At 38.9% G+C, this 14,495-nt stretch overlaps 1 protein-coding gene across 1 annotated transcript; it reads left to right on the top strand.

Moving 5' to 3' along the window:
- Nucleotides 1–7,017: 7,017 nt before the first annotated feature.
- LOC103716570 (40S ribosomal protein S15-like) lies at nucleotides 7,018–14,114 on the top strand. Its single transcript, XM_008804612.4, has 4 exons — nucleotides 7,018–7,148; nucleotides 7,247–7,392; nucleotides 7,533–7,590; nucleotides 13,587–14,114. The coding sequence occupies exons 1-4, from the start codon at nucleotides 7,146–7,148 to the stop codon at nucleotides 13,833–13,835; spliced, it is 456 nt and encodes a 151-aa protein (XP_008802834.1). The 5' UTR covers nucleotides 7,018–7,145; the 3' UTR covers nucleotides 13,836–14,114.
- Nucleotides 14,115–14,495: the final 381 nt, after the last annotated feature.

The raw sequence follows: 14,495 nt of genomic DNA, 5'->3' as shown, positions 1-14,495 counted from the left end.
AAACTTCTCAACAATAGGTTTATATTTTTCAAGTTCTTTTGTTAAGTTCAGTTTTTCTATTTTTAGTAAATTTAAATCTTTTGTAAAGTTATCTTTTAGAATTTGATTACTGTTTTTAAGTTCTGAAATTTCCTTAGTTAGTCTTTCTTTATCTTTAATTAAGATACCAGTTTTTTGAGTTAGCAATTGGTTGCTTGTTTTAAGTTCTAAGTTTTCTTTTATGATAGAGTCCTTATTCTTAATTAATTTATCATTTTTATGAATGTAGGATTGATTAATTAGCTTCAATTCTTTGTTTTTAAGGTTTATTGACCTATATTCATCCATTAGTTCATTAAAGGCATCATACAATTCTTCAAAGGTAAAATCTAAGTGTGTTTTAGATGTTACCTCATTTCCATTTGCCATAAAGCAGAAATTGGCCTTTTCCTCTTGTTCTTCTTCCGATGATGATGATGATTTATCGGAATCAGTCCAGGTGGTGACAAGAGCTTTCTTTTTCTTGTACTTGTTGCCCTTCTTCAGCAAGGGGCAGTCGGCTCTGAAATGACCGGACTTCTTGCATTCATAGTATCCGGTTCCCTCACTTTCCTTTTTCTTACCTTTATCCTTGTAGAAGGAACTCGAGGGAACTCTCTTCTTATGGAAGGGCTTCTTTCTATTGATGAATTTTCTGAATTTTCGCACAAGAAGAGCTTCTTCTTCATCTTCCTCATTGTCTTCTCTTCACTGCTGCTACTGCAAGAAAGATCCTTGTTAGAAGAAGTAGACTTGAAGGCAATTACCTTTTTCTTATGAAATGATTCTTCTTCGCTGTGTTGTTTCATTGTGAGCTCATGTGTCATTAGTGATCCAAGAAGCTTCTCGAGTGGCAGCTTGTTCAAATCTTTTGCTTCTTGGATTGCCGTGACCTTGGCTTCCTATGACCTTGGTAAAGAGTGAAGAATTTTTCTGACAAGATCACTGTTAGTATAACTTTTGCCAAGGCTTTTTAAGCCATTGACAATATCAGTAAATCTTGTGAACATGCAAGAAATGGTTTCATTAGATTCCATTTTAAATAGTTCATATTTGTGTACTAGCATGTTAATTTTAGATTTTTTGACTTGATTTGTACCCTCGTGGATAACTTCAAGTCTATCCCATATTTCTTTTGCAGAATTACAAGTAGAGATTCTATTGAATTCATTAGGGTCCAAGGCACAATAAAGAACATTTATTGCTTTGGCATTTAGTTGTGCCTTACTTCTATCATTATTATCCCAATCTTTCTCAAGCTTGGGTATAGTAATGTTATCAACATAGGTAGAAGAAATATATAGTCCGTTAATTATGATGCTCCAAACATCATAATCTTGGGCTTGGATAAATATCCTCATTCTAGCTTTTCAATAGGTATAGTTAGTTCCATTGAACAATGGAGGCCTATTGGTGGATTGCCCCTCACTAAGGGAAGATCCAAAAGGGGTTGTCATCTTAATCTTTAACACTTTTTAAGGATTGGAACACCAATCGATATAAGAACACCTGCTTTGATACCACTTGTTGCCCAAGGAGACAACCCAAGAGGGGGGGTGAATTGGGTTTTAATTAAATATTGACCAATTAAAAATATAATGAGTAATTAACTATATCTATTGCAAGCAAATTAGTTAGTTTATTAGATGCAGTGAGTGAAGAGAGAGAAAGAGACAACAACCAATACAAATACAGAAAAGTTTATAGTGGTTCGAAGCCAACTCTTGCTCCTACGTCCACTCCTCAAGCCGCACTTGGGAGTTCACTATAATTCCTAGGATTACAGCTGGTTGTTTTACAAGCTCACAATCCAACTTGTTGTTTTTACGAGATCACAACGAACTCGGTTGGTTTTCACAGGCTCACCAACTAGAACCATCCGATTGTTTTTCCGGGTTCACAATCAAACCTAGTTGGTTTTTCCGGGTTCACCAACCACAATCTTACACCGTTGGTTTTATCTTTGGCTCACCAACAAACCTTACAACCCTTGATTCAATCCCCTGATTGAATCAAGTAAGTAAAACAAAATTTGGGAGTTCACAAAGAAAGCTTCTAAAAAAGCAAGTGCAAGAACAATATAAGCAAAGTAGAGTTAGAAGCCCTCAAACAGATTTTAGATGAGAAAGTGGGGGTTTCTCGATTTCTGAGTCTCCTCTTGAATGTGCCGAATGATGGAGGACAGTAGTAGAGCCTTGAATGCGAAGGAAGCACTTTCAGGTTTGAGATGAATGCACTTCTTCCTTCTTTTTCTTGGATTTACTCAACGGAAGCTCTTGGTGGTTGAAATGCTTTAATGCTTAGATGGAATGGCTCTCTTGTTGTTTACTACTGTTCACTCTGGCTATGTAAGTGGTTCCATTCGAAAAATAGCCATTAAAGACTGATTCATAGTCGTTCTGTCCCATCTGCACATCCTGACAATGTATCCGTTGGGATCAGAGTCGACTCGTGCGATGTCGACTCGGCTGTTGCTGGAGTTGACTCACGCATTACTGGAGACGACTAGCCCACTGTTCAGGATTTGAATTAAAGTGCTTGTCCCGTCCTGGAGTCGACTCGGACCAAATCTGGAGTCGACTCGCCAACATCTAGAGATGACTCGGGCACTTAGGAGTCGGCTCGTTCTCAGGGTTTCAGAAACCCATCTTTCTGTTTTTCTTTCTCGAGTCGACTCGGGTATACTTGGAGTCGACTCGGCTCTCTTGAGAGGCAACTCGAGATCTTCAGGAGACGACTCATTCTCAGAGTCCGAAAAATCGATTCTCTGTCTATTGAACTGATCTGCCTCGAAGTCGACTCACGCTTTGTTGGAGTCGACTCGGCTGACTTGGGGGTCGACTCTGAAACTCTTGGAGTCGACTCGTTCATAGGGTTTCCGAGATTGGTTCTCTGCCTTTCAGACTGCTTTCCTCTGGGAGTCGACTCGGACACAATTAGGAGTCGACTCGCCAAACGTCGGAGTCGACTCGTAACCTTCTCGAGTCGACTCGGTAACAGGGTCTAAAATCCATCGTTCTGTCTTTCTGTCTGTTACCTTTTGGAGTCGACTCGGAACCGTCGGAAGTCGACTCGGCAAGCATCGAAGTCGACTCGAAATCTTTTGGAGTCGACTCGCTGACAGTGTCTGAAATTCTTCTTTCTGTCTTTCTATCTGTTCTCAGTTGAAGTTGACTCGAGCTTGTGCCAGAATCTTTAAACCACTTAGAGTCGACTCGTAATCTTCCGGAGTCGACTCGAGATGCAGACTTTGGTTCAAATGGAGTCCAATACTTATCCAAATTACTTTGAACCAAAACTTGAGGCACTTAAACAGAAATTCACATATGTTTACCTGAAACACTAGATTGAATTCATTAGTACAACATAAAATACTCAAATGCTTTGAGCTCATCAAAATTAAATAGGGATTTACTCAATCACTCCACAGTGTACACAAGTGCTCTTGGAGAATTATCTAAAAGGTTGGAATATTTATTATGGAGAGGATTGGATATTCTAAGTGCTCAATATATGTTTACAGCTAAAGCTAATCATGGGCCGGGCCTTGGGTCTAAACTCTATTTATTTTTAGCCAGGCTTTATGCTAACCTATTGAAAATTTGACCTTTTTTGTGCCCAAGACCGGCCCATGATTAATTATTTTTATAGCTATGGTGAGCATAGGTATTATACCTATAAGTTTGTTAAGGTGCACAGATGATTATGTGGATTTTCTCTCCCATCGAGGTGGTGACCTCTCCTTAATTCTGGGTGTGATATCACATTGAATTGTCAACACTTGTAATCCAGTACCCCGAATATCACTATTAAGGGGATGTGAAACTAGGTTGCATATCATACAATAGGTTCCTTCACCTGAAAGACATAATACATCGCTATATTCTGGATGTTAGTAAATTTGTAGCCAAACTCGATAATGATATCCTAGACCATGTCCTTGATAGGAAGTACAATGATTTACTAGATTTAGATGTAAAGGACTAGTCGTCCAACATGAAATCCATTATATGTAGTGTCCATATTATAGTAGAGATGTGGTTAGATATAGAAGACTTAAGACCCAAGCAGTTACTTAAGTTCTAGAAATAATTATTTTACCAAAAATATTATAATTAATAATTAATTAGTTTTGAAAGATTTTGTGTGAATGAATTTTATCAAAAGTTTTCTGACATGATTTAGGGTTTTAATGAGCTATGATATTATATGACTAATTAAGAGCTTGACCTAGCCTTAGTTCTTAATGCTCATATGAGGATGCGGGAATATGTGGGATTGAATTGTAACTTAAAAAATGTGTAAGAACAAGAAGATCGACAGGTTTCATCCTGACTCACTAGAGGTCTGATATATGGGCTCTATAGCTCCATATCGGACTACATTGATATTGTGATAATAGAAAACCTATTGGGATAGGTTATTGGTAAGCTGGGACTTGAGTTGACCTACTCCGATAAGGCATATAGCAGATGCCATCTATCTTTACGTTAATTGCGATATAATTCCAATTAATTATCCTTCCATCAAATAATTCTTGATTGGATCAAGTAAGGTCCATATTTATTGGATCATCTAACTAGGCTAAGAAATAGCCTCAAATGGAGTTTAGGCTAGGTCAAGTCTGGAAATGACCAATCGAGCCTTAATTTGCGCTAATTTGGACTAGGTCCACGTAGCAGGTGGCTAGCCATGTGGGTTCCCCTTCCTTTCCATCTTTATGGCCCAAGTCCTCCTAGGACTAGGGTGGCCAAGTTAGAGCTGCCACAGAAACCATCTCCTGTCCTCTTCTATATAATCCTAGAGGAGGTGCTGGGTTTGAGATATGGAAAAACCTTGGTGTGACAAAAAATAAAGGGAGAGGATGTCAAGAAGAAAGCTTCCTCTCTAAGAAAAGAGAGAGGATGAGAGAAGAACACTTGTTGTAAAGCAATAGAATAAGGTCATCTTGTAGAGCACCCCCTTGGTTTGCAATTGCTAGAGATCTAAGGCTAAGCAAAGCCTCGAAATAGAGAACATGGTTTGAAGCAGCTGTATGTAGTAATTCTCAAAGGTTCATATGCAATCTGCGACTTTAGTCTCTCTCATGGAGGATCAAATCTACTCCAAAATCATTACCATGGGAAGGTATAAATATTTTAAATACTATGTACATGCTTTTTATATGGAAATATCATCAACGGATGTCCTAATATGCAGCTGCAAATCTTTGATGTTCATCTACATGTTCATCATTGTCTAGTGAACTTTAAGTATCTTCTAATTCTACTTGTTATGTGGTCAAGTTTATATTTTAACTTAAAACCTTACTTGTTCGGGAATCAAGTCTATATTTAAACTTAAAATCTTGCTTGTTCAAGAATTCTAGGTCAAAATCAAGTAGGAGTAGGTAGAGATAGAGAATGGATTTGATGAATTCAAATCTTGGTTTGTGTTGGATAAGGACTAGACCTGGGTCCTAAGCATGTACAATTATTTGAAAAGCTTAATTTCCTTTCTACTCTATGACCTATTCACTTATGACTTTGTCTTAAAGTACAATTAATAAATTTTAAAGAAATGCTGGGATGAAAAGGGCAAAACAATCCTCTGTATAATCAGGTCAGTTGGGTTGCGATTGTAGAATCAAACCCATACCCAAAGTATTAAGCTATCGAGTAGGATGAAGTACGGGTTGTGCATAGGGCTGTTAACAAGCCGAGCCCGAGCCTGCACGGGCTCCACTCGACTCGTTCCATAAAATTTCAGGCTCGGGCTCGGTACCGAGCCCTGTATTAGGCTCGGGTTCGGGCTCGCTTGGCACAGCCCGGCTCGGGCTTGAGCGGCTTGTTTGCTCGAGCCGAGGCCCGAGCCCGCCCCATCCCTATCCCCAACAAAGGAAAAAAAGAAAGAAAGAAAGAAAGAAAAGAAGAAGAAGAGAAGAAAGAAGGAGGCGGCCGTGAGCATCGTCGGCACGGGCGTCGGCCGCGGGCTCGGCCGCGGGGAAGGGAGTGAAAGCTGGAGGGTAGGGGGAGCCTCAGTGCAGGAACGGCTGGATGGGGCGCGGGAGTTGGGGCGGCGGCACTTGTTGCCTCCCCCGCCTGGGGTGGCTGCATCAGGGGCGGAGAAGGGAGAGGAGGCGTAGGAAGGGTGCCAAAGGCGGGCGCAGAGATGGAGGAGGTTGCGGTCATGCAGAGCGAGGCGGGATGGGTCCTGGCCACGGGCGATGCGGCCAGACATGATGCGGAACTTCTTGTAGAGGCGGCGGAGCTTCTTGGAGAGCTGGGATCGGGTGTATGGCATCATCGTCGTCGTTGCCCTCGTCGTCGTAGCCGTTGTCAGAGGGGAGGGGCAGGGAGGGGGGCATCGGCTTCAGGCTTGGGGGTGAGGAGAATGGAGTCGTGGGTGGGGGTGGAGCCGTGGAGGTGGGGTTGGGAAGGTTCTAGAGAAACCGAAAAGAAAGGAGAAGAAAAGAAAAAGAAAGAGGAGGAGGAGGGAATGGGTTAACGGGTTGGTTCGGGTTAACGGGTTGAGTCTGAACCCGAATCAATTCAATTCGATTTAAAGAAATTAAATGGATTTGAGTTAGTTCGGGTTGGGTCTGATCTAAATCCAACTGGGTTCAATCAGATTGGGATTTAAATTGATTAAGCCAAATAAAATTTAATTGGGTTGAGTCCAAGTTTAATTGGGACCTAATTAAATTGCTAATTGGACTGAGCTCTCATTTGGATTCGTTTGGGCTCGTGAGCTGCTCGGGCTCGGGCTTGTTTGACTAACAAGCCGAGCCCAAGCCAGGCTTTTACCGAGCCAGGCCGGAGCCGAGCCTGAGCAGCCCGGCCCGTTGATAGCCTTAATTGTGCATACTTTAATAAATCTAGTCAAGGGCTTATTACGTTCGACCACGTCAGTTATGGTTCCGAGTTAGGCTCGGTGCGTGTGACGTCGTGATGAAGAGGATCAGCATTGAAAATCTGAGGAGCTAGATGTGTTTAACCTTTAGCCAAGGTCCAATTTGAAAAAAAAAGAAAAACGAAAGAAAGGGGTATTATAAGAGTGAGAAAACCCGTTCGGCCTCCGCTCCAAAACCCTAGATCGCCTCTTGCTCGCGGCGCCCCCCGGGACGAACTTCCCCATTGCTCGCAGCCATGGTGAGCTTCCAATCCCTTTCCATTCCAGCCTCAGCCTCAGACCTTGGGAGCTCAGACTTCGAACTCTCTGTCACTAATTCTTTGTGGCATGAACGCAGGCGGACGTGGAGGCGGACGTTGCGGCCGGGCAGCCGAAGAAGCGGACCTTCAGGAAGTTCAGCTACCGTGGCGTCGATCTTGATGCCCTCCTGGACATGTCCACCGACGAGCTCGTCAAGCTCTTCCACGCTCGGGCTCGCAGGAGGCAAGCCTTCTTCTACTTCCCTTCCTCATCTCCGATCCGATCACAGATCTAACATGTTCATTCGTTCTTCTCTCCCTCTCCTTCTCACTTTACGTCTCCATCATTGACTAATGTTTGTGAAATAATGCATCTTTTGGTAGGTTTCAGCGCGGCCTGAAGAGGAAGCCGATGGCTCTGATCAAGAAGCTCCGCAAAGCGGTATGAGTTGACCCACTTTTATATGCTTATGACATTTTATATTAATTTAGAAGTAAATTCTGGTTACATACGACCACGGTGTCAGCTTTTTTCTTCTTGTAGTTACCTCTTGGCTTTAATTTATGCTGTTGTCAAGGCAATGGGAAGAATGATTTGTTTCATTAAAGTGTGCTCAAGGCTGGAATTATGTTAGTGAAATGAGAATTGTTTCTTGGCAAGAAATAGGATGCCAACAAAAGCTATAAGTTATTTCTGTTCCAAAGTTTACTGTTGTTTCTGGATCTCCCATCGCAAGATTCATTTCTTATGCATATTGTTTCTTTTTCATGGTGGGCATTGTTATATACCTCCATCAAGTTTTGCTGATTATATATATTATGGTTCTTTTTTGCTGAAAAAAGAGTAATTATTATCTTGTTAAGTCCATGATCAAGTTCATAGTTTTTGCACCTTTGGTGTACAGGACTTAAAGTTAAGGGGTTTTGAATGACCTTTTATAAATGGACCCATGACCCATGTATACATCATATGGTATAACTTGTTGCTTATATATTATCAAGTTTGCTGTTTCAGTTCTGAGAATGATCTAGCCATTGTCTATGATTCCATAAAGCTAATGTACTTATAGCCTACTCAAATGTCATCTCTTTGTATTGGATAATGAGCAGGCTGGGAATTTAGTTTGCCATGCCTTATATGCTGAGAAAGGTAACAAGTGGGGCTATCGATGCTACAATAACAAGTTGTCGGTAGAGAATCAAAAGTCACTAAGACTGCAACAAAGTTTTATGCCATTGACTGAGGGGGTTGCAATCACCAACTTCAAGATGGTTAACATTGATAGGGAAAAAAAAACATTTAAAAGTTTGGAGCATCAAGGAGGCATTTGAAAGGTTGACAAGGACCTTACTGTTCTTAATAGAAAGTATATTTAGTCTGCTGTTAAAAGACCTGATGTAATATTAGGCACCTGTTATCTTCTGAATGGAAAGTAGTCTTAGTCTGCTGTTCAAAGATCTGATGTAACACTAGATTCTGAACCCTGTAGGAGGGTTTTGCTGTCTTCAGGCTTGGAACCAGTTTGCTTGGACTGCAGTTCAAATTTGTCATTGTTAGAGTGGAGTGAAGTTGTAGGCTTGCAAATGGATGCTATTTGGACTCGGTCTGGCATGATGTAGACTTCACCTAGTTTCCTTAAGTCACTGGCCATTAAAAATTGTAACATAAATAAATAAAATTATTAAACCAAGTGTCTAATATAAAAATCAGAACCAATCTTGAAGACTCAAAATGCTAATGAAACTGATTCTCAGTATTGGAGAGCTATACGTGATGTCACAAGAGGATTCTCTCCGCCATTGGCTTGGAAATGTGGATGCTAAGGATCATAAATTTTAATCTTGTGAGTCCTTTGTGGTTAGTTTTGAGTTCTTTCTCTACTTCTTTCTGTTTTGAGTTCTTCTATCACATCTTTGTTAGGCTAGGGACTTATGTGATGAAAGTAGGACCTATATTTTTTTATGTTTTACGCTGCCTTTTTTTTCTTTGGGTGGCGATAAGGCTTTCACTTATCAATATGTATTCCTTCAAAAAAGTTCACTTGAAAGCTTGCTTCACTTTTCTCCTTCTCTAGGGCATTGGACATAGCGCAAAACCATCCAAAAACGAGTTCATCATCCATTACTCTTTAACCTTTCTCTTTTATTTTTGTGCACCTCTTCCACTTCTATTTTCTTTCATTCAACCTAGGGATGACAATTTATGACCCAATCCGTCAACCGGACCCTTGAACAACCTGCTTTAAGCAGGTTTGGGTTTGGCATAAACAGGTTTGAGTCATAAATGAGTCAACCCGTCTAGACCTATTTGTTAAATGGGTTGGGTTCATGTTTAGATTTTGACTCATTTAATAATTGGATCGGGTCATAGCCCGAACCATTTAACCTTTTTAACATGTTTAAAATCCGCTTAACCTATTTCTTACTTATTTAACTCGAGTTGCTTAACTTGTTTAACCTGTTTAAATTCATTTAATCCATTAAAAAATCTGTTTAACCTACTTAATCTGATTTGACCTATCTAATAAATGGATTATTTGGGTCGAGTTAGGTTACCTGTTTAATAATAGATCGGATTCAAATCTGAAATTTTGACCTGTTTAATAAACCAGTCAGGTTTGGATTGATGAATTTTTGACCCAACCCATATTTGACCCGACCCAATTGCCACGCCTAATTCAACCTATCTCACACCCCTCACCATATTTGTCAGCCAAGACTAGCAACGAGAGACTTGATCTTTGGTCCATCTAGACCTTTTGTGGGCCCAAGCAAAGCCTTCATCTCTATTTCAAAGACATGTTTGCTGTTTTTCTGCCAGCCATTCTTGACCCATTATTTGATTTTGCAGCCATTTTTGACCCATTATTTGATTTTGTTCAAGGCTCTAAATCACCTCTTTCCATACTGTTTTGGCTGATTTCCGACAATAATATATAGTGTTTTGGTATGGAATGTGGTCTCATACCATGTATCAGTACCATACCATTCCAACAAAAAATCAGTACGAGGTCTGTTACTGGTGTTTGAAACCTTTGACCATGGCCTATAAAAATGGTACTAATAGAATGGAAATAAAGAGGGTATTTTTTTTTTGAGAATTGCAATTGGAGAAAATCTAGTTGAAATTGAGGTGAGGGTGGGACTTTAGTCTAGGTGATTGGTACCTAGTGACTTCACCAATTGAACCAGTTCGCAGTTGACACCTTTAGAAGACTATATAACTGGTCATTCAAAAAATTTGATAAGAGGCAAAGCAAGCGCAAACAATTAACCTTCTAGATTGTTGTAGGAAGGTGGGTTTTTACCCTATCATGTGCTTCATATATAGTGAGGTTCATGGTAGTTATTGGTTATCTGTTTGTGAATTTGTTTGAAAGGCTATTTCTCTTTTTTGTCTCAATCGTTCCACAAGTACCCCTCTTGCTTGTTTGCAAAGAAAATCAAGATTTTCTAGAATTTTTGAATCCATTCATTGGTGTGGATGAATCCCATCCTTGGTCAATCCACTCTTGCCTTGCTAAGTGCTCAATCAGTAAAAATGATGAGCTTCTTGACTTGAAACACATCCTTTGCCCTCTGAGCTCTCTCCTTCCCTTCCGGAGTGAGGGACTGAGTCTTTATGCCTTACTTTGTTTAGTTACTAAGAATATGCCAGTTCTCTTCAATATGTGATGATGAAGATCCATTATGGGGTGTCTTATGGCTAAATGATCTATTCTAACCAGTTGCTGGGTGAAGCACAACAATGAATTCATTAGTGCTTAGAAAAAAGGATCTAAAATACTGTTGATTGTTGTATAGATGCTGTGCATGTATTACGTACTGAAGATTGTTCCTAGTCCATGCATAAATGCTGTCCATGTATTACGTACTGAAGATTGTCCATGCATTAGTTAAACAAACATTTTGGAGTAATGGATGATCTGTCTTATATAAAGGATAAAGCTCTGGAGTTCTAAATAATTTATTTGATTTCATATGACTTCCCAAAAAATAGTGAAAAGAAGCTGTTCGAAAATTCCAAATTAATATAGCTCAAAGTCATCACCATAAATCTTTTACTTGACATATTACTCCAAGCTTGTGTTCAAGCTCAATATGCTATATATGTATTTGTGTGTGTACATATGTATGTGCTTATGTATATATGTATGTATAACTATCATAAAGATTTTTGAAAAAAAATAAATCAAAAGGATGTCTCTTAAATTCTAATAGTACCACTAGCCTTTTTCTTTATTTACCTTAAAGTAATGGAACAATGGTAAGATTGTGTTGAATTTGTAAATCACTGAGGATGTTAGATTGGAGTACATTATGAATATAATTGCTAAAACATTAGATATTTTTGGATTATATGAGCAAAAAACAAGAAATAATGATAACATATTGAAATAAAAAATTTAGGTTGCTAAGAAGTCTAAGAAATCCTAGATTATGAACTTACCCAGGTTCAACTATTTGAGTTGTATTAATAGATTTACATTCTTATAATAATTAAAATTTAGTACTTAGGGCATGGAAGGTGAACATTAACAATTTACAACACTTCAAAGATATATCATAGTTTGTAAAATTAATACTAAAGTTATAAATAAAACACAATAACAACTAATAATATACATCACTATCTTGTGGCTCATGTGTTGCTCTTGTAAATAGAAACTGCTGCTAAAAGAAAATAGTGAAGGTCTAGAAAGAAATACATGGCTGGAACTAGTAATCCTTCAGATACATACACATGAACTACCAAGCTAGCATGTATAATGCACGTTAGATGGTAGACAATAATAAATAAAAACCCAAAGAAAATATTAAAAATTAAACTAGTAAGAAAAATCTTCTAAAATATTGAATTTGAAGATTAAAACAATTATTATTTAAATCTTCTATTTGAACATGGAAGATCACCTTTTTGATTGAGATTGTCTCGACTGAATCTTAAATTTGTTTGAAGAAGAGAAAAGGAAAATTATAAGGGCCTTTTAACATATAGGAAGTAAATTTGCTGCTATGTTTTAATAAAAATAATTTACTGATATGTTACCAATTTTCAATAAAATTAGATCATACTGATCAAATATATTGGGATATTCAGAGTTTTAGATAATTTGGGGGAGCAAACTGACAGCTTGAATTGAAAGGGAGTAAAACACCCTATGCATCCTAATGACTATCTATCACCTGGCTGTTCAGGCAATTGCCTGAAAGAATGCCTGCTATCTTAGTTATAGCATGCAATGTGAAAGAAGCATCATGTTCAGTTCACTATTCTAGAAGTCTACCGCATATGCATATTTTCCTTCAGTTAAGCCACATAATGGTTTCTTTAGTGCCTGAATAGACCTTTTGTGCAGGTTACGTAGATATAGCTAGCCTTATCCCCCTTCTCCATTGTGTTTTGCTTCCTGTCTTATTCTCCTCTACCTTTCACTTCATTTGCCCCCTCTGCATCTTCCTCTCTCGCTTCCTCTGCAGTGTCTTCTCTTCTCTTCTGCCTTGATGCAACAAAGGTGCCTGTGTACTACCTAGGGACTATGTGGGTCTCTGCGTTACCTTTGCTGCGTGCATACCATGCCTGTTATTAGACCTTTGTCTAGTTGTTTTAAATTTTTTTTGTACCACCATATAAATCTATATATTTATTATTTTTTATCCGAGTGAGGCTTGCAAGCTATGAGCTAGACAAAGGGAGCCATGCACCCTTTGATATCCTTAAAATTTCCCAACCCTGATATCATCTATCTGCTATTGTAATCTGATCAAAATGTTTATGATTACGTAGGTCTATAGAATGAATACATCAGATTTGAAATGTGAAAGAACTCCTTTAGCTTATGGATGAAGAAACATAACAATCATCCCTATAGTTCAAGTTTAAACGGCATCATGCAAGTGTGTCTTTCATTCTTCATGTTGCTTTCTATCTTCTGCAATTTTCTTTGTATACTTTTGACTGTATGCCTAAAAGGAACAGTTGATATTGCTGATGTTATCATGTGATTCTTCTGAAACATGGAAGCAACATAAACTGGGAAAAGAAGATAAAACTTGTCAGAGGTGATGAGTGATAATTTGTTCCACATAGAGCCTTGTGGCCTTTTCTGTATTATTAAGGTCTTTTATTTCCATTTGCTAAATTGTCTGTGGAATTGGCTGATAATTTGTTCATCTGATATTCCGTAGTATACCCCCATGAAACTTTTAATTTTTTCTGTAACCAACACCACACCCTCTACAATCAATAAGTTAATAAATAATTCCCACATTTGGTTTGAGGTTTCCGTAATGTGTTTTTCAATCTCTTCTGTGCTGAGATGAGACACTGTTGATCATCCCTTGGAATTAATTAATGAAAATGGATTATAGCCTTTGATGGTAAAACCATTACAAGATTTTTCAAGATCTTCATCTTTCTTCTTTGGTTTGTAACAGAAAAAGGAAGCTCCTCCTGGTGAGAAGCCAGAGCCGGTCAGAACCCACCTTCGCAACATGATCATTGTGCCTGAGATGATAGGGAGCATCGTTGGGGTCTACAATGGCAAGACCTTCAACCAGGTTGAGATTAAACCCGAGATGATTGGCCACTACCTTGCTGAGTTCTCCATCTCCTATAAGCCTGTCAAGCATGGGAGACCTGGGATTGGTGCCACCCACTCTTCAAGATTCATTCCTCTCAAGTGAAGAGCCTCCTTGCTAGTTTGTAGGGGTTATCTCCTTGCAACAATCTTTTCTAGTGACCGCATCTTGAAGTATCTTCTTCTTTGTTTTCCCCGGAAAGCTTTTCATGAAAGTTTTGTTTTGGATGCTTTTAGCCTATCGATGGTCAGCATTTAGAACATCAAAATTGATACTCCATATTTCTGATTTTGTTATTGTTTTATTTCTTTAAAGATCTATATGTCTGCTCTTTTTGTGCCTTTTCCAATATGGTCGAAAATGTGGTTGCTGACATTGCCTTCAGATTCTGAACTCTTAATACTCAAACAACCTCGAATGTATCCATTGTGATTGGTTGTTTAGTTCAGTCGATTTGTTCCCAAATAGCTGACTTGTTAATGCTAGACCGTGTTCGCTGTCATAAATTTTTTTTGAGACATACCACTGTTGGGTTTGGTGGTAACGTGACAGATGACACCAGGACCCCATATGGAGTTTATGGAGAGTTCGCTCTTACAGAAGATGGTGCAGTTCAGATTAGGAAAATGGGTGCTTGTATTATAGGCTATTCAACATAAGGTATCAGGGTGAAAGTGGATCAGATAACATCTATTTAGATCCATTTTTGTATTTGAATTTATCCGGATAATATTTATTTAGATTCGTTTTTGTATTTGAATTTAT

This window comes from Phoenix dactylifera, chromosome 8 (assembly GCF_009389715.1).
Source record: "Phoenix dactylifera cultivar Barhee BC4 chromosome 8, palm_55x_up_171113_PBpolish2nd_filt_p, whole genome shotgun sequence".
In the NCBI taxonomy this organism is placed as follows: Eukaryota; Viridiplantae; Streptophyta; class Magnoliopsida; order Arecales; family Arecaceae; genus Phoenix; species Phoenix dactylifera.
The sequence above is the reverse complement of the archived record's forward strand: the minus strand, read 5'-3'. Positions and strand labels throughout refer to the sequence as shown.